This window comes from Schistocerca cancellata, chromosome 1 (assembly GCF_023864275.1).
Source record: "Schistocerca cancellata isolate TAMUIC-IGC-003103 chromosome 1, iqSchCanc2.1, whole genome shotgun sequence".
NCBI classification, from domain to species: domain Eukaryota; kingdom Metazoa; phylum Arthropoda; class Insecta; order Orthoptera; family Acrididae; genus Schistocerca; species Schistocerca cancellata.
In genome coordinates, this window is record NC_064626.1 from 1,283,935,966 (window position 1) to 1,283,957,524 (window position 21,559).

A 21,559-nucleotide genomic window follows, 5' to 3' on the forward strand; every position below is an offset into this window, starting at 1 on the left:
GTGATTTTCATACAGGGCGCTACGTGGCGTTACCAGCATAAAAACCTAGCCTACTTACAGCTGTTTTGTTTTGTTAATGTATTAATATGTCCTAGACCTTTCATCCCCCCCCTGCACCCAACACATCACTGCTCCTGAATAAAAAAGGTGAAAAAGAAGTGTATTCCCAACATCTGGAGATGGTGTGGACAGTGGTGGGATACCATCCTGGATGTCTCGTGCCATACAGCCCGACAGCCAGTTGTGACGGTCTGTGGTACCAGTTCACTTCGTAGCAGGACCCCTTTGGTTGTCATCCGCGACAGACTAGTGGTACGTGGTGATATTCTACGCCCCATTTTGTTGCCCTTCATGTGCAAGCCATTCTGAGTTTACATTTCAGCAAGATAATGCCCGCTCACACACACCGAGAGTTTCTGTTGCTTGTCTCCGTGCTTGCCAAGCCATACCTTTGCAAGCAATGTCGGTAGATCTCTCCCCAATTGAGAACATTTGGAACGTTATGGGAAAGGCCTTCCAATCACCTTGTGGTCTTGACGATGTAACGCGCCAATTAGACATAATTTGTCACGATGTCCCTCAGGGGGACATCCAGCAACTCTATCAATCAGTGCCAGGCCAAACAATTGCTTGGATAAAGGCCAGAGGTGGACCAACACATTGCTGACTTGCTTTGTTTGTGAAGCTCTTACTGTTGAATAAATCAATCAATTTTTCTGTGTAGGAACTTAGGAGGGGGCGCCCATCTGCTTCTACTGACATAGTGTGAGTGAAATCGGAGAGATCCGCTCCACATCCCCTCCTTAAATTTGGAGCAGGTCTACCTCACTCTTTAACTCTCACTTTTTCCTCCACAGATCCACTGCAAAATGGCCTCTTCAGCAGACCATCCACACAATTCGCCATGTTGTTTGCATAATACTTTAGCACGACTGACAGTCATTTCAGCACACAACACTAGTTTCTAGTTATGGAGGAAGTAGTACGAAACATGAAACTTCCTGGCAGATTAAAACTTTGTCCCCGACCGAGACTCGAACTCGGGACCCGAGTTCCAGTCTCGGTCGGGCACACAGTTTTAATCTGCCAGGAAGATTCATATTAGCGCACACTCCGCTGCAGAGTGAAAATCTCATTCTGGAGTACGAAACATGTTTCCGCTTTATTTGCACACCTGCAGGAATTCGAAGAAAAATGGCATGATTTTAGTACAGTATTTATAGCGTGCTGTAGCACATTAGCATATGACCACCATCTGCCACTATAAGCATCGCACTGTGAGACAAGGTGGTTAATGCCTTCAAGCAAATCGATAGCCAGATGTGTCTTCCTTCTGTAGCATACTCTAAACAAACTTGGAGAGTTGTAGGAGCGCCCACTTGTTGCCAGTACTGCTCCATCTACGCTACAGAAGTTTCACTGGGTGGGCCCACATGTTGCCAAGGTTGTACAGAAATTTCATTGGGAAGCCCTTATGTATCGTCCATAGAGTCCTCATATCTTACCATGTGGCTTCTTTATTTTTGAAGCCCTGGAGAGAGACATTCATGGCCGTCAACTTATTTCAGATGAAGAGGTGCATGCGTGACTACAATCATGATTCCATAAACAACCATAGACATTTTTCCATGACAACTGTAAACATCTTGTCTCGCTGTGGCATAAATTAATTAACAGTTATGGCGAGTACTTTTGAAATAGTAAGTCCATCTGTCTCATTTTCATATGACTGACCCTTATATACATTTTATGTATTTGTATGATACATTCTGAAGGTGGCAGGTTTAAAATACAGGGAGCGAAAGGCTATTTACAATTTGTACAGAAACCAGATGGCAGTTATAAGAGTCGAGGAGCATGAAAGGGACGCAGTGGTTGGGAAGGGAGTGAGACAGGGTTGTAGCCTCTCCCCGATGTTATTCAATCTGTATACTGAGCAAGCAGTAAAGGAAACAAAACAAAAATTCGGAGTAGGTATTAAAATCCATGTAGAAGAAATAAAAACTGTGAGGTTCGCCGATGACACTGTAATTATGTCACAGACAACACAGGACCCGGAAGTGCAGTTGCACGGGATGGACAGTGTCTTGAAAGGAGGATGTAAGATGAACATCAACAAAAGCAAAACGAGGATAATGGAATGTAGTCGAATTAAGTCGGGTGATGCTGAGGGAATTAGATTAGGAAATGATACACTTAAAGTAGTAAAGGAGTTTTGCTATTTGGGGAGCAAAATAACTGATGGTGGTCGAAGTAGAGAGGATATAAAATGTAGACTGGCAATGGCAACGAAAGCGTTTCTGAAGAAGAAAAATTTGTTAACATCGAGTATAGATTTAAGTGTCAGGAAGTCGTTTCTGAAAGTATCTGTATGGAGTGTAGCCATGTATGGGAATGAAACGTGGACGATAAATAGTTTGGACAAGAAGAGAATAGAAGCTTTCGAAATGTGGTGCTACAGAAGAATGCTGAAGATTAGATGGGTAGATCACATAACTAATGAGGAGGTATTGAACAGAATTGGGAAGAAGAGGAGTTTGTGGCACAACTTGACAAGAAGAAGGGACCGGTTGGTAGGACATGTTCTGAGGCATCAAGGGATCACAAATTTAGCATTGGATGGCAGCGTGGAGGGTAAAAATCGTAGAGGGGGACTAAGAGAAGAATACATTAAGCAGATTCAGAAGGATGTAGGTTGCAGTAAGTACTGGGAGATGAAGAAGCTTGCACAGGATAGAGTAGCATGGAGAGCTGCATCAAACCAGTCTCAGGACTGAAGACCACAACAACAGCATGATACATTTTATATGTAGCATAGTTTTTTGTTTCCTGTCCATTTCCGCTTTACTTTGTTTGTCTCATGAAGCATAATGTTAACGAGTCACTTTCAGCAGTGCTGGCTGGCTGGCTATGTTTGTTACCAGAGCACCTGAGATGTGCAGAGATAAATCCCCACGCTGCATTGGGGCTCTGTACTGCAGCAAATAGTGTCTTCTACTGTCACCCTTAACATACGTATTGTATGCATTCATGTGTGTGTGTGTGTGCGTTTTACTCAAGGAAACAGTTCGAGTGCCCAAATATTTACAGTTTTTCTGAACATTCCACAAAAATTTGACTTTTTTTTTTAATGTGAGGAGGTGATACTTAATGAGACACAAGTGGAAATACGCGGAATATTTAGTGTCCACATACACTTACCGTGAGATGAACTTTAACGAGAAGCCAGAGAGATAGGAAACATCAAATTTAAATAATGAGACAGTACAGAGGACAATTGTTACATTATTTGCTGGGCAATTTGCTATAGCATCTGGGGAATTTCGTTACAGCTTTGGGGTAATTTGATACAGCTTTGGGGAAATTTGTTACAATTTCATGGAGATTCTTACAATTTCGAGAATATTTGTCATTCTTTTGGAAGAACTTGTTTTGGGGTAATTTATACAGTTTGGAGAGGGCAGTTTGCTACAATTTTTCTAGTGTCATTTTCCACTGCCTCTCATTATCTCCATGAACCATCCTTTTTTTCATTGACCTTCATTTTCTTGAGTAGTGATCTGTATCCTAGGTGGAATGGTAGACAGCCCATAAAATAACCACCTTTGCCTTCATCAAGTAATGTGCGTATGTTTGTGTGTGTGTGTGTGTGTGTGTGTGTGTGTGAGAGAGAGAGAGAGAGAGAGAGAGAGAGAGAGAGAGAGGGGTGGGGGAGGGAGAGAGAGAGGGAGAGAGAGAGAGAAAAAAATGAAGGGAGAAGAAGTTATTACTTTGAATGAGAGAGGTCACCTGTGTAATGAGTATTGATATACTCTTTTCTGCGTCATCAGTCTTCTGGCTGGTTCGATGCGACTCGCCACGATTTCCTCTCCTGTGCCAGTCTCTTCTTCTCACATCTTCAATTATTTGCTGAATTTATTCCATTCTCTGTCTTCCTCTACAGTTTTTGCCCTCTACAGCTCCCTCTAGTGCCATGGAAGTTATTCGTTTGATGTCCTATCATCATGCCCCTTCTTCTTACACATATTCCTCATTCTTCTGTAGCACCAAATCTCAAATGCTTCAATTATCCTCTTTTCCGCTTTTCACACAGTCCATGTTTCACTATCATACAATGATATACTCCAAGTGTACATTCTCAGCAATTTCTTCTTCAAATTACGGCATATATTTGATAGTTGTAAACTTTTCTTGGCAAGGAATGTCCTTTTTGCCAGCACTAGTCTGCTTTTTATGTCCGCCTTGGTCCTTCTGTCATTGCAGCATGCATAGAAGAAATCCTTAACTTCATCTACTTCGTGCCCTTCAATCCTGATATTAAGATTTTAGCTGTTCTCAGTTCTGCTACTTAGCTGTTCTCAATTCTGCTACTTCTCATTACTTTCGTCTTTCTTCAATTTACTTTCAATCAATATTCTCTTCTCAATACACTATTCATTGCATTCAGCAGGGCAAATAATTCTTTCCCTCAGGATAGCAATGTCATCAGCGAATCGTACGTATCATTGCTATGCTTTCACCTTGAAATTTAATTCAACTCCTGAATCTTTCTCTTATTTCCATCACTGCTTCTTCAAAGCATAGATGAACAGTAGCGGCAAGAGCCTACCCCTCTATCTTACACCCTTTGTAATCCGAGCACTTTTTTCATAGTCTTCTATTCTTATTGTTCGCTCTTGGCTCTTGTACATTTATATTGCCTGTCACTCCTTATAACTTACCCCTATTTTTTTCTGATTCTGGAACGTGTTACACCATCGACAGTGTCTAACGCTTTTTCCAGGTCGACAAACCCTGTGAATGTGTCTTGATTTTTCGTTAGCCTTAGTTACATTATAAACTGCAACATCAGAACTGCCTCTCTCGTGCCCTTACCTTTCCGAATCCCAAACTGATCGCCATCTAATGTATCGTCATTTTGTTTTTTCCATTCTTCTTTATGTTATTCTTGTCAGTAGATTGAATGCATGAGCTGTTAAGCTGATTATGCGATAATTCTCGCAATTGTCAGTTCTTACAGTCTTCGGAATTTGGTGGAGGATATTTTTGAGAAAGTCAGATGTTATATCGCCAGACTCATATAATCTACACACCAACGTGAATAATAGTTTTGTTGCACTTCCCCAGTGATTTTAGAAATTCTGATGGAATGTTATGTGCCCCTTGTGCCTTATTTGATATTAAAATTTCCAAAACTGTTTTAAACTCTGATTCTAATAATGGATCCCATACCTCTTCTAAATCAATTCACTGATTCCCATTATATCTAGATTGGGCCTCTGAATTTCGCTTTTCAGGTCTTCTAGCTTCTTACCTATCTGATATGTTATTAGAAACCATCAAAATTTCGCCATGAACTGAGAATACTACGCAAAACCATGGAAATGTATATACCAGGATGTATCATAATTTCGCCATTATTATTTCACGTCGCTTGATTCAGTTTTGAAGATGTTTTCATTCTCACAACTACTCTTATCCCAACGACTTCGCTTTCACTACTCACTGGTTGCATTATAATGAACGAACATGCCACAACATTCTGTAGTATGACAATTTTATTTATTTCTATTTCTATCAATATTTATTTCTAAATTTATTTGAATGCCTGATAAACTTCATTTTTACTAACAATATACTTAGCATGTTTAAATACATAAAGGAAAACACAAACATTTTAAACAGTAAAGTAGTCGTTTAACGAATAGTTATGTCAAAGAAAATATCTGCATCTGTCAGCCTCATAATGTTAGACAGACTGCTAAACTGTTCTAAAGGAATTGTAATGCACAAGAACTTCCGAATACAATACTGATTGAGGTGATCTAAATGCACAAGGGTATGTGTACGGGTGGAATTCGGAGAGATCAGATTAATAACTTGGTTGACAAAAAGTGTCGGCAAGGCTGTGTGTGTGTTGTTTTGGGGAAGAGACCAAACAGCGAGATCATCGCTCTCATCAGATTAGGGATGGGGAAAGAAAGTCGGCCGTGCCCTTTCAAAGGACCATCCCGGCATTTGCCAGGAGCGATTTAGGGAAATCACGGAAAACCTAAATCCGGATGTCCGGACGCGGGATTGAACCGTTGTCCTCCGAAATGCGAGTCCAGTGTGCCAACCACAGCGCCACCTCGCTCGGTCTGTCTGCAAGGAGTATGGTTGTTACAGGAAACGGAATCAAATTGTATGAAATTATGTTTAGATTAGTACTTTCCTGACTTGTTTGATTCAGTGTGCCACGACTTTCTCTTTTGGTCCAACCCCTTCATCTCAGACCAGCACTTACAGCCGAACTCCACAATTTCCAGTCTCGGTCTCTTCTCTCTACGGCTCCATCCAGAAGCAAGAAAGGTATTCTCTTTTTCCAGATATCTCTTTCCTCACCGATTCTGTGGAGAGCCTGCTCATTTATTACCTTGTTAGTCTGATCAATTTTCTGGACACGTCAGTAACGCCACATCTCCAATACATCATTTCAATTCATGTGTTTGTAGCGTCGCAAGTTATTCCGAGCGAAGGTTTATTTTAGGATAGCTTGTTGTACGTAACTTCGGGGGCTGACATCTTGCGGCCTACCCGGGAGACACATGTGCATCTGTCACTGCCTGCCGTGAGAAAGCTCTTCAATGTCTGTTACTGAACGCGTACTTTCATCACCTATAAGAATCTAAATAAAGGACAGTAGTTTTTGTATAATCCCTTTCAAAATTTGTATACTGCACTTTGTTATCGGTAGAAAGGAGGTGTGAAAATCTCAGCTTCCTAGCGGACATATTTTTGGAGATAGAAAAAATTACTTTAAAGTTAGAAAAACTATACTTAAGAAAGGAAATTCACCCGGGAACATTTATGACTTGTTTTTGGTTGTCAATTGAAATACTCACCTGAAATATCAGGGTACAGAATTATTTAATTTTAATTTAATTTAAAAATTTCAAATACCTTACGATTTTCGTAGTATGAAATCTAGAATAACTTCAGAAAGTGCTTTTAAAATCAATATTTATTTTATTATGTGTTATGTGAGCCTGTGAGTAAATGAGAGTGTGTTTATGGGACATTCGTCAAACTTCAATATTGCATTGCATACAGTCCTAAGTAACGTTCAAGGGTTACACAAGCGTGTCGTGGGAAAATGGTCCTAGGGCGTTTACCCACTTTGCTGATGACGTATGTCTAGGTGTGATTGCTATTGCAACAGAGTAGCCAGAAAGTCAGCTGGAGTAAAATCTGTATCCAAAGAAAATTTCCAGAATTATTGTCTTTTCGTTTTCGTTTATTAAACATTACTATAATATTACTATGTCAGAGGGATGCAAATGAGTCTTTGTATAAGGATTGGTGCAGACCGCCGGCTGCTGTGGCCGAGTGGTTCTAGGCGCTTCAGTCCGGAACCGCGCTGCTGCTGCGGTCATAGGTTCCAATCCTGCCTCGGGCACGGATGTGTGTGATGTCTTTAGGTTAGTAAGATTTAAGTAGTTCTAAGTCTAGTGGACTGATGACCTCTGATGCTAAGTCCTATAAAGCTCAAAGCCATTTCAGCCATTGGTGCAGAACAGTTTTGGCGCGAGCTTGATGACGAGCGAGTATTCTGATCGGCAGTCAGTATGGTCAGCCAATGAGAACTGAGACGGTTCCCACTCGTTACTTGATAGTTATACTGGGAGTGAGGCTGGAAGAAGGAAGTCGCTCGCTAGCTTTGAACACGGACGGTCATGTTACTAGTGCCAGTAAAAATAATATGTAAGATGAAGAATTACTTAGTGTTTGAGTTATTTGTGAGCTAAGTCGATAGCAGTTGTTGTTGAGGACTGCTTGGCGAAATTTCAGAGGTTTTGACTAAATCTGTGGACACATATTCGCGTGTAAAATATTGGCCTCCATAGTATCCATGTGGCACGTTTCAGTATTTAACTAGTGAGCATTTCTGGCGAGCAGTTTCTTGCTTAGAAATCCACAAGAAGGACCGAATGTAATAACTCATATTAGTGGAGAAATTAATGACTGTGAAAACGTTTTTTAAGTTCGGTCGGGTTTGGACAGATTTCAGCCTGCTGTGCGTGTGAAATGCGTGTATGAATAGTAAACTGGAAGGAAATAGCCAATAGTTTAAATGTGGACTGAATACTACCTTTTCTTTGGTGTTGAAGGACAAACTAAACATTATTGTGTGGAAATTAGGGACATTATTATGCAGAAGCCAATCCATTTTCTTACTGCCCGATAAAATTGGATGACAGTATTTCTACAGAACTTTCTTTCACAACTAGATTTGCGCGGCCTCAGTAATTGTAGATATTAGGTGGTGTTTTTTATCAACGCTGCTTTCACATCATCTTGTAAGTATCTACGTTGCCGAGTGAAGGGACATTCAACAGACGCCGTTCCGGGAGTAGGTGAATTTTAATTTGCAGACTGCACAGTGACAACGACGAATAGACAAGCGAGAAATTAAACCGCGACCCGCTGCACGTTGTATCCCTTCTACAGTACTGGCCATTAAAATTGATACACCACGAAGATGACGTGCTACAGACGCGGAATTTAACTGACAGGAAAAAGATGCTGTAATATACAAATGATTAGCTGTTCAGAGCATTCAAATAAGGTTGGCGCCGGTGGCGACACTTACAACGTGCTGACATGAGGAACGTTTCCAACCGATTTCTCATACACAAACAGCAGTTGATCGGCGTTGCCTGGTGAAACGTTGTTGTGATGCTTCGTGTAAGGAGAAGAAATGCACCTGCGATGGTGTACTCAACGACGAACCTGGGTGCACGAATGGCAAAACGTCATTTTTTCGGATGAATCCAGGTTCTGTTTACAGCATCATGGTGGTCGCAACCGTGTTTAGCGACATCGCGGTGAACGCACATTGGAAGCGTGTATTCGTCATCGCCATACTGGCGTACACCCAGCGTGATGGTATGGGGTGCCATTGGTTACACGTCTCGGTGACCTCTTGTTCGCATTGACGTCACTTTGAACAGTGGATGTTACAATTCAGATGTGTTACGTCCCATGGCTCTACCCTTCAATCGATCCCTGCGAAACCTTACATTTCAGCAGGATAATGCACGACCGCATGTTGCAGGTCCTGTACGGGCCTTTCTGGATACAGAAAATGTTCGACTGCTGCCCTGGCCAGCACATTCTCCAGATCTCTCACCAACTGAAAACGTCTGGTCAATGGTGCCCGAGCAACTGTCTCGTTACAATACGCCAGTCTCTACTCTTGATGAATTGTGGTATCGTGTTGAAGCTGCATGGGCAGCTGTACCTGTGCACACCATCCAAGCTCTGTTTGACTCAATGATTGGCGAATCAAAGCCGTTATTACGGCCAGAGGTGGTTGTTCTGAGTATTTATTTCTCAGGATCTATGCACCCAATTTGCGTGAAAATGTAATCACATGTCAGTTCTAGTATAACGTATTTGTCCAATGAATACCCGTTTATCATCTGCATTTTTTCTTGGTGTAGCAATTTTAATGGCCAGTAGTGTATTTTGATTGATCTTGACCATGTAAATACACTCTAATACAAAAGAAAAACGAGGCATACCGACGGAAATCAGTAGACGCGAAGTACGTGTACACACAGCGACTGCAGTTTCAGAAAAAATGGGTGCCTTATTCACAAGAAAGAGCTTCACAAACCGAGCAAGTCAATAACGCAATGTTCCACCTCTGGCCATTATGCAAGAAGTTGTTCGGCTTGACATTGTTTGACAGAGTTACTGGACGCATTCCTGAAGGATATCGTGCCAAATTCTGTCCAATTGGCGAGTTAGATCGTCAGAATCCCGAGATGGTTGGAGAGCCCTGTCCATAATGATCCGAACGTTCAAAATTGGGGGAACATCCGACGACTTTGCTGGTAAAGATAGGGTTTGGAAAGCACGAAGACAACCAGTAGAAACTCTGCCGTGTGCGGTCGGGGGTTGTCCCGCTCAAATAAGAGCCCAGGATGGCTTTCTGTGAAGTGTGGTGTAACGGAGCGTAGAACATTGCCGATGTACCGCCGTGCTGTAAGGGTGCCGGGGATTACAGCAAGGGGCCTTTCTATGGAGAGGAGTGGCACACCAGACCGTCCCTCCTGGGGGGCGACAGGCGGGTTAGTATCGCACCGATGTCTGGGACGTCTCCACACATCTTCGCTGCTCATCGGGGTTCATTTGCGAGCAGGATTCATCACTACTCTAGTCGATGGAAATCCAGACCGAAGCCGTGCTTCGAGGCGGCCAGATAGCGATTGGATACCATCCCGAGTGTCACCGGCGGTACCGCCCGACAATCAGCTGTGATGGTTTGGGGTGCCGCTCTTTTCCGTAGCATGGCCCCTTGCTTGTCATCTGCGTTACCCTTGCAGCACAGCGCACCGTCATTCAGCCCCACCCTAGGATTACGTTTCGATGAGGTAATGCCCACCTTCAAACGGCGAGAGTTTCCACTACTTCTTTTCGTTCTTGCCGTCCCCTAGTTTGTTCGATAACGTCGCCAGATGTTTGCAGCATTATGGGCAGAGCTCTCCAATCATCTCGGAATTTTGCGCCCATTGGATAAAATTTGGCACGATACCCCTCAGAAAGCCATCCAATAACTCTTATCACTCAATGCGAAACAGTTTTAACTGCTTCCATAAGGACTAGGGGTGGACCAATGCGTTATTGATCTGCTCAGTTGTGAAGCTCCTTCTCTTGAATAAAACATCCATGTTTTCTGAAATTGTAAGCGTTTGTTTGTCTGTATATGTACATCAGTTTCCGTTCCATTCGGGTAATTCCTTCGTGGTGCGTCGTGTTTCCTCCCCCCCCCCCCCTCTCTCTTTTAGATTATACGAAAACTACTGTACGTGTTAAGGCATTTAATCACATTTGTATGATCCTACACCAAGAGTAAACTAATTTGAAACATTGTGTCTCATGAAAGATAAAGTTTCAGACAAAAGTTAACTATTTGTTTCATTGAAACTGAAGATTTTTTGTATGAATAATTTATAGTTCCCTGCAAATTGTACTATTAACGTCTACAGCGGTATGTACTGCTATTAAGGTGTAATGGCTAATGTTTTGTGTGTTACATTTGTATTTTCTTCCAAATTTCTGTACATTTACCGAGTGCCAGTCACCTGATAAGATTTTTTAGTAGTAGGAGACACGACTACAATTCAGTCGAATTTGGTTCACATTGGATTTTGTTTTACATAATCTTGATTATTTTGTATAGTATTTTATTGTTAAGCATCTAACATATGTTATGTTGCCTCTCAGTAGCATGTTTCTGTAAACAAGCAACAGTCGGCCGCTGGAAAAAAGAAAGATTGACCTCATATTACGTCATTCAGAATTCTCCATCAGTGTTTAGCAGAAAATATATTTATTTACTCATGAAACAGTGTTGGCTTGTTGCTTTAGGCCATCTCCAGCTGACAACTGAATGTTGTAAACACAAATAAAATGAAACGCAGTTAACACAGATAATATTTATACACAACATACAAAAATAATGGCATATGTTTGCGACTTCCATTTGTCATCTGAAGATGGCCGAGGAGCGAAAAGTCGAAAGACGTTTTGTGACCAAATAAGTAAAATTTGTAGAAAACTGGTAAGTGTTCCCCATTTTAATATTGTAACACAATATTTTTATTTCTTCTATAAGAAACAGCAGCAACCGCTTTTAATCAGGATCTGTTTCCCATTTTCCTTTTTTGCAAACGAATTGCTAACTCTCGTTTAAATATGTGTTTATTATTCTTCCATCAAGCATTCCTTTTTAGTATGAAGTGGAAAATTAACTCAGCAACTTTCTAGCTGCTGCGAAGAGAATAGTAAATAACTTCACCACAATTAGAAAGTAGAGCAGAGGTAATAAAAACATTTAGACATCTGTTTAAGTTTAACTTTTTTATATTCTGCTTTCGTATAGAGAGAGTACAGCTTTAGCAGAAGTTCCTTCAGCTTTGTTCTCTGGTTTTAGTATGACAATGTATTTTGTGGGCGCACTGTTAACCATATGCTGCCAGAGACTTATGAGTATGGATTGCATAAATTTTTAATTTAATTTTAGTTTTGGGTGTAGATATGTTCCTCATTCCACTCTAGTTTCTGAAAATCGTTGACATATGACTGAAGCTGGTACAATTACACACTTGTTCCAGGATTGTCTCTAGGAAAAAAAGGAATAGTACCTTTCTGTTAGGGTGTCTGAAGATCTTTTGTAAGTTTGGTTGTTTGAGAACTTTCCCAAATGAGGAAGGGTAGTGATAGGATTAAATGCGATGGATACTCAAACATAATAAAAGAAATGTTTCATTCCTCATTGACAATATACATAATAGATCAGATAATGTGAGCTCTCCACGAAATAAGCAGTTTACTGGCTGAAACTATGTTGAACTTTTTGTGATAAGTTGAGTGTAAATAATTACAAACAAGTTTGTAGAAATATTTATTCAACTACATTTCGAAATATACACATAAAACACAATGCAGTACATTTTTGTCATTTACAAAAAGCTGTAAGCAGGCTCGTGGAAAATAAAAAAAATTCATGTTAGGAACAAAACCAAAGACATGTTTCACACCTGTAAATGGCAATGGCAACAGAAGTAGTAATTTCTGTGTAAACATTGCCAGATAGCACAGAAAAATCTGGGAGATTATTATACGAGACTATTACTGAGTATTAAAGTCTTCATGGGAAAATACTTTTCTCCTACCATCAGCTGTACATTCAGTGTGAATCTTATCTGAGATCTTAAATAATTTTGTCACCTTCAATGTGATACACAGCTAATTATCAGAGAGCTGTTGTAATTACTGACATTTTACTGCTGTGAATCCGCATTGTAAATGTTGACTTTGTCTTATGATTCAATATGTGTCCTACAGAGTCCTGTTTAACAGCGTAAATTTATTCCAGAAACACGCTCGTGTAACTGCAGTTGCCATATTATGTCTAGTGTGAAAAAGTTGAAGCTTCCTTCTACTTCATTTCATTTCCCTTTAAAACACATTTACCTTGGTCGCAGCTGTGACTCACAGGTATTAGGATATAAGTGGATTTTGGTCGCCTGCTGCATACAAAACATCAGAACATAAATGAGTATGGAATGTCAAAAAACTATTGCGCCTGATTAGATCACGTATTTAAGTAAAGCATTTTCCACACAAGGCATGTCTTTGGAACAGTCGACCATGACAAAAAAATTATGTTTACTATTAAGACAGAGAAAAGTTGAGTTTTGCTTTCTGGAGGTGAGCTGCGAAATAATCTCATGTTGCATTATCAAGTCTTAGTGTCACATCCATACAGCGAGAAGACAGGATGGAGAGAAACGTTTAGTGTGTGGGATCTGTGTCCCCTTAAGTTTACGAGTCTGCACAAAACTAAAATATTGGTCGCTCTGGAATGCTGAAGAAAGTTAGAAATCAAGTTTGTCTTTAAAGCTATACATCTATGTATATATATATTCACAATCACAATCAGTGCAAAGAAATACATACAGAAATACAATGAATGTGATTTCAATACAGTTACATTGCCTTTGAGTTCATTTTTAGGAATTTATGTACACAAAAGCATTATTAAACATAATTACAGTAAGCCCTAATATACTAGTATCTGTACTTGCGTTTCGCCTACATGCTTATTTGCAGTGCACATCCATTAGTACAAATTACTGAACAATACGCAAAAACTGTCCATGTTTCGCCATGACGCTTCAGCAACTCTCCTATTAGAAAAAGAGTCCATTTACACTGACACGAGTGAAAAATAATTAAATGCATACTTAGTTCTTAAGTAGTGGTCTCCAGTGTACTTTGACTAGATAAATAACGTAGGTGTGACCGGCGCTGCCGCAAGTGGAGACAGTCCGCCGGTCCTAAGTACTAGACTTTGTACGGCCCTGCTCGGCCACGCCACGATGGCGGCGACAGTAGCTTGGCAAGTGCTTGCTTACAAGTTATCGCTATGAGGAACAGCAACACGCAATGCCGCGCGTCTCCGCTTCGGAGTCGGGTCCTGGACGACAGTTAATTCCTAACTGTGACTACCGAATCCTCTGAAATGACTCATTCGACGCACACAGCAATTTGCAGAAATGTGAAAGAGCGGCTCCTTATTTACAACGAAAATTTTACGACATTAAGTTTGTTACAATTATTAGTGCTCCACTTAACTTTTAAAGTGGGGTAACATTTGACAACATCTAATCATGCATGCTGCATTAAGTATGGTTATAATAAATACATTTTAAGTACGATTGTCACAAAGGAAAGTGACAGATGATATATAGGAAATTCAATGTCAACGGCACAAATGGATCTTAGAAAGAGTCAGACCCATCTTAAATTCATTATGGTCTTGACAAATAGTCTGATTCACTGCGTAGATCTAACAACGTCATTTGACACAAGCGCCTCTAATGACGCCCTTTTGACTTCACAGAGCTGCACGTATTGTCCACTTACAGCACACGCAGTCACTGTAGTCTACAGCTGAGCTGCACACGAAAAGACCTGACTGGAACACACCATTCAGAAATGTTTCTGTCACCGGACATTGTTAAGATTCGGATAAGGATCATGAACGGGCCTGAGCCACTGAGCGCTGAACCACATTCAAAGTGCGCGAGTGAAATCAAATGAAAACCTACTCACTCCAGTTGTAGTAGCTACGAGAAATCAGCTGACACTCGACAGTATCACGATTTTGTACTCCCCAGTACTCTTCTGCTGATGAATCGTCTCGACGGACATCCAAATGCATTACGACAAGAATAGTTGACCAACAGCTGTACGGTAGATGTGTGGTAGAGCCGTGGGCTGCCCCTGTTGTCGACGAGTTCTCGCAGTCACGGATTCTTGTGCAGCCAGCAGGACATGCAGGCGTGCGAACTTCTGAGTGGCGGACACCCGTTTCAGGAACTCAGCTCAGCTCTGGAAAAATAAAAGTGGACGTCACACGCGTACATGGGCTAGAAACTGAAGTACTGCCACTACGATTGACATGTCTACATCTACATCTACATCCATACTCCGCAAGCCACCTGACGGTGTGTGGCATTAAATTAAATGTCACGATTCTAAATGCCGTCTTACGCCGCGCCTGTGTTAAGTAAGAGACGGTAGTGGGCAAACCCATTCATACATGACTCATGTCTCGCATGACAGGCGCTAGGATCCAGTAGCTAGCTGTAAGTAGTTTCGGTTGTTGCCAAAAGGTGTCGGCATCTTACGGACTATGAAACTGTCAGGTAGCAAAAAATTGTACATCTGGGAAACAAAACTGCATTTATTGCGACTATCATTAATTACTGCTAATTTGTTTAATTATCAGTGTGAAAGATGGTGTGAATGTGAAGTATTTAATAATTGAATATTGTTATGTCTGTTAACGGAGTATATGTGAGCGTGAGGACTGTATACAGTTCCCCTCATTCGAGGGGGGACTGTGGGAAGAAGCTACGTCTTACGATACTTTTGTTATGTAAAGAGGGAGTTATTTGATATTTGTAGATTTTATTAATTTGTTCTTTTGATAAATTGTTCACAAAAGCTATTAAGCTGTGATTTGGCAGAAGCAAAAGCCATGGTATGGCGCAGTTTAAAACTAATATTGGATTTGTTACGAAGTATATAAGCCAATCAGAGGACAGTACGTTCACACGGATTTTGTGGGCTAAGAGAATTGCTTCGTGAAGCCTAAGTTCATTTCGGATCTCAGCTACGATCATGTTCGGATGTGGATATAAGGGGCACTGAATAGATGTGAAAATTTTACAGATTAATTCTTAAAACTTGACCGTGAAGTGCCGCAAACTGGACGCGACCGTGTGGAAAAGTCGAACACGTGAAATTCCTATTTTAACACGTGAACTGTGACTTTTGAATAACCAAAATCAGCCTGGCGTGTTGTACAAGGCGAGACCGGAAACTGAACATTTGTAGTGGCAATATTGTGTAATACCTGAGCGAGTATTCTGCCACAGGCAATCCGTTCGTTAATCCTTTTGGTAACGTGTTTTGTTAATTACAGTAAACTGTCTTTTACGAGTGAGTGTGATTGCGTGTGAATGACAAAACGGTAACTTAAATTTAGCACAGGCTTGGCGGTGGTTTGTATCAGCAAGTCACACTGCATTTAAGTGTTTACTCGCAAACTGCCGTTCAATTAATCGCTCAGCTAGACTGATAATAAAAGCCACTTTATGCTCTAGCGATATGTAGTGCGGCTAGTTTCCGCTACAGCTTTTCGTGGCCGACGAACATTGCGCATTTTTCTAACACGAGAGGCGTGTGGTCAGGACTACAAAAGAAGAAATCACTGAGAGTTGAGTTTAGCTGTTTGTTATAGGACGAAACACAAATAACAGTGCTGTTGCAACAGATTAAATTATCTGAATGACATAATTTCATCCACCAGCGATCTTAATTGTGATTTAAGGCATGTCGTAGTGCAAGACGTAAGTTCTATGGGTTTCAGTATACAATCAGTGAGTGCCTCCTGCGTATAGGAAGCAACAGCTCACAAATTTTTCATGCCAACGTACTTCTAGAGCGGGAACAAACTGCTACTATTGTTCCCCAGGTTTGACCATTAAGCACACTTCAGATCTTGTCACATATAAGTGACCTTCTGTCCAACACTGTAAAAACAGAAACAGTGCTTTTACAATGATACTGCAAGCATCATAGCCAAGCCCAAGAGAGGTAAAAAAATTGATGAACACTACACTGATTATTCAGAAAAATTGTTAATCAGACATTAGTGGATAGGAATGTAGAATAACTGGTGAATATTTTATTTTATTTCCCTTCTCAAACATCATTTAGCACTTTACAAGAGAGATTAGATAACATATAGTTTTTTGGTGTGTGTGTGTGTGTGTGTGTGTGTGCGTGGTGTGTGTGTGTGTGTGTGTGTGTGTGTGTGTGTGTGTTTGTGTACTTGGGGAACAGTTGGTCTGGGGAAAACTGTTTCTATCTTCGACAACATTTCTTTAATGTCTCTTTTGCTTCAGTCATGTTCTGTAATGTTGCTGTCTACCTAGAAAAGTTTCCTCGCTTCTAACACAGTTCCTTTCGAAGCATTATTCTCGCTTTTACTGGCCTTTAACTACTAGTTTTTGTATGCACTTAAGAAAAATTAGTCTCAAATAATCTGTCTACAAATTTTGATAGGGGGACAAGAGTAGCAGTTAACTTGGAAGTGGCAGGAACCTTACGAATGGACCTCTTCTAGTTTCAAGGTATTCATAACATTTTTTTGTCATAATGTGGGGCCACAGTCATAATATATTTCTTTAAAGTCAGTACCGCCATTAGACTGTTTTTTATTTGCAGTGTTACATTTACACGATTATGATTTTGGCTTTAAAGTGCCATTATCAAGTGTATTATTTGTTATACAGTACCTAAGACGGCATACCGTCGTATATAAAATACACTATTAGACACATTGTCTAAGGGCCGATATTTCTGGTAAAGCCTACTGCTTTGTTTTATCACTGAGTATACCATCTTGACACCTTAGACAATGTGTCTAATAGTGTATTTTAAATACGACAGTATGCCGTCTTAGGCACTGTATAAAACTTAATACAGTTGATACTGGCACTTTGAAGCCGAAATCATGATCGTATAAATGTAACACTGCAAATAAAAAACAGTCTAATTGCGGTACTGTCTTTAAAGAAGTATTTATAACACTTGAAGGCCAATGCGGAAACTACAATTCCCAAAAGTAGTAATTTTCGCTTCTCAGAACCATACGTAAAAATGTACTTTGAAGACTCTCAACTGCTGTCAGGATAAAATAATGTCGAGCCCTTTTATTTATTTTTTAATATACCTATCCTTACCTGTGCTGTAGTGTTCTAGTCTTGTAATTACGAGATTGTTGGTTCAGTTCTCGCTAGACGCTATCTTTATTACTTTCATTTTTTTTTGTTACAATCAAAATTAAATGTTAACTTGCAAATACAAAAATGTATATTTTTGCCGGAAAAAATGCAACAGCCTGGAGCATTGTGTTCAGTAGCGCCAGGGTACAACAATACGTGCGTACTAAGGGGTCGTCGTGTTGGTGATTGATCTGTCACGGTCATCGGCGATCACACGGCGCTCAGGAAGGCTGTCCGTGCAGCCTGTGTCTGTACTCTGCAAGCAGTAACTGTGCCGAGTTCAGAGGTTAATAGTGCTCGCAATGTTCTTTCTAGGGTGTTACGATGCCCCACCGTCCAATACGTACTTCTGTTGAACAGCTTCGGCCATTTCAACGGGATCGTACTGCGGGCCTGCTGGAAGCTGGATAGAGGTACTGACGGACTGCTGCACATGTCGGCAACAACGTGTCGGTGGAGTATCTCTGATTCCAGCAGTGTTCTGTGAACATCCGCGCACCTGTGGACCAGGTTCTGGACGTCCGTATACTAAAGACGCACAGCAAGATCGATGGATTGTGCGAACAGCAGTGGTCCACCGAACATCACCTAGGGACTAAGCCCGGGCACGTGCCGCACCTGCTGTTTCATGAGGGTCTATCGGGAACCGTCTGCCTGTAGTAGGATGAAAATCACGCCTCTGTGCAGGCTGCCACTGGCGCCATGGCACCGCCAAGCGTGGCTACTCAGGTGTCGTGAAAGAGCTGACTGGAGAGTGGAATGGAGTTTGTTGTCTTCAGCGATGAGGAGTAGGTTCAATCTGCAAGCGAGTGACGGACACGTCGTTAATGGCGAAGACCTGGTGATTCCAGAGTGTATTCGTCCACGACATACAAGTCCCACTGCATCTTTCACGGCGCGGCGGAGCCATTAGTGACTCGCAGTCACATTTGGTGTTTCTACAGGGTAAAGTTAGCAGAGACCTCTTCATCGAACACATTGTTGTCTGTGTGCTACAAACACTTCCTCGACAGGAAGGTGGTCCGCTTTTACAGCAGTGCCCGGCAACAAGACCGCCAGACCTCTCGGTAACTGAAAATGTATGAGACTTGACGAAGAGGAAATTTATTCGCTCTGCAGGGCCTGCAAGAATCATTTTGCCTAAGCCCAACAAAAGGCTAAAGATCCTTGGGACAATCACAGAAGGCCATCCGGCAGCTTTATGACCGTTTGAACACATGAATACCATGAATTGATGCGATTGTTTGGGCAGTCTTTACTGTGCCATATGCTTCATTTGGTCCGAATTTTTTTAACACATACTCCTTCATTGAATATTCTGTCGCGCCACTTGTCAATTGGTTCAAATGGCTCTGAGCACTATGGGACTCAACATCTGTGGTCATAAGTCCCCTAGAACTTAGAACTACTTAAACCTAGCTAACCTAAGGACATCACACACATCCATGCCCGAGGCAGGATTCGAACCTGCGACCGTAGCGGTCACGCGGTTCCAGACTGTAGCGCCTTTAACCGCACGGCCACACCGGCCGGCACTTGTCAATTAAATGCTCTTGTGCTTGAGAGTTCTGCATTTCTTTCCACCACAAAATTATGAGACAATATTTCTTAGTTTATTTTTCAATCAGAATAAATACATAATGCAATAGTAAGTAATAAAAAATTGTGTCTAGCATGAATCGAACTAGCATCTTGCAATTACAAGACTAAAAAGCTACGCACACAGGGATGGTTATGTTAATAAAAGTTCGACATTTTTTATCCTTCACAACGTTCGAAAATTTTCAAAGTCGATTTTTTCGAATATTTTTGAGAACTACATCGAACTGCTACACGAAATTGATGTGTGGACATTCACTTCCAAATGGTATTAGTAGGATATGCAGAAAATCGAAGAGCAGCAGCATAAAAATTATTAAAAAATCAACGAGCCTTGCAGGGGACAAAACCGGGAAAAGAAGAAAGAGAGATGTATATGTCCCCGGGGAAATCTCGTCTACGAAAACCGGATTATATGACCACTTTGTGCGTCCCCTTTCTGCATCTGCCGCCATCTTCTTTCCCTATCCTTTTAATAAAATTCAATAATGCAGATCTGTATTACGGCACGAGCTGCAAAGAGAGAGAGAGAGAGAGAGAGAGAGAGAGAGAGAGAGAGAGAGTTATTCAGCTACGACTTTCGCTTTGCGTTGAGGAGTTGGAAGAAATAGGCAGGGTACGTAGGTGTCATCAAAGCCCAGCGGGCATCAAGGACTTTCTTGCATGTATGCTTGCAGAGAGTGAACACGCTGATTAAAAGCAGCGTTGTGTGTGTGTGTGTGTGTGTGTGTGTGTGTGTGTGTGTGTGTGTGTGTGTGTGTGCGCGCGAAGCATTACTTAATTACACAAATGGTGTCCACAGTGCCCTCTTTCAACGCCCTACACTCCACACTTTGCAACTGGTCCCCCTGTCAGACAAAGTGACGGATGCTGGTCACAGAAAGGAATCCTAACGACTCTTTCGTTGCGAAATATCCAGAAAAACATCGTCGGTTCCGTCTTTCGGGTCACGGTTTAGTTTCCGAAGACACCAACTCTTGTCCCTTCGCTGTATTTGCTTTCCGATAGAACAAACCAAGATTCGAATCTGTCGGATATGGACGCACCACTGACGAAAGGCCTAAATCTACATCCATATTACTGTGGAGTGTGTGGCAGTAGGTAGCTTTTCATTGGGCCATACATCAACTGCGCGTTTGATTCATTAATGAAGGGTGCGGGAGGATGATTGTATACCTCTAAGAGAGCTGTTCTCTGTACAGTTTTATCTGCACGATCTCTACGGGATAGACACAGGTGTTGGACAAAAATAGGGAAACACTAAAAAGCACAATACATTACCGGGCCTAATACGGTGTAGGAAACACGCTGGCATCCAAAACAGCTTGCAGTCGTCTCGAACGGTTAAATACAGGTCCTGTACGGTTTTGAAGAAAATCTTATGTCATTTTCTCAGCAAAAACAGTGAAAATTTTTCACGATGATGGAAGTGCATTGCGATTACACAAATTTGTCCCGAAAGCAGACCACAAAGGCTCACTAATATTGACATTTAGTAACTGGTGGTCAGGGGAGATGCGACAGTTTATTCTCGTGCTTACAAAACCCGTCCTGGACGTCGTGAGCTCTGTGAACAGCGGCCCGCGTGTCTTGGAACACAGCACCACTATTGGGGAACAAACACGGGATGGAATTGATCAGCCAAAATGGTCACACAATCCTTTGTAGTAACGCGGATTTACAATGTAACCATGGGGCTCATGGAACACCACGATATGGCTGTCCACATCGTCTCCGAACCGCCGCCGTGTTTCACACTCAGTACGTAAACTCGCCCAGAAGTTGACAAGAGCGTGAAACAAGACTCACCCGACCAAATGACATTGCAACATGGTCCACGTCTTACAGTTTCGGCACCACGTTTTCCTGTTACAGCCATTTGCATCACCGATGAATGGTTATGGAATTCCAACTCCCCTGTAATTCCCTGTTTATGGAGCTCCCTTCGTGTTGTTTCGATGCTGATAGGCGGTTGCGACATTCAGTTCTGCAGTGACTTTTTCAGCTGTCGTCCTCTTACTCTTTGTCAGAATCCTCTTCAATGA

General features: G+C 41.6%; 1 protein-coding gene across 1 annotated transcript in view; it reads right to left on the reverse strand.

Annotated features, from left to right (window-relative positions):
* Window positions 1-14,434: 14,434 nt before the first annotated feature.
* Window positions 14,435-21,559, reverse strand: part of LOC126147580 (ras-GEF domain-containing family member 1B-A) — a 292,985-nt gene continuing 285,860 nt past the window's right edge. Inside the window, exon 8 of the mRNA XM_049915707.1 lies at window positions 14,435-14,949. Within this exon, the coding sequence (XP_049771664.1) occupies window positions 14,931-14,949 (19 nt within the window). The 3' untranslated portion in view covers window positions 14,435-14,930. The remainder of the gene's footprint in view (window positions 14,950-21,559) is intronic.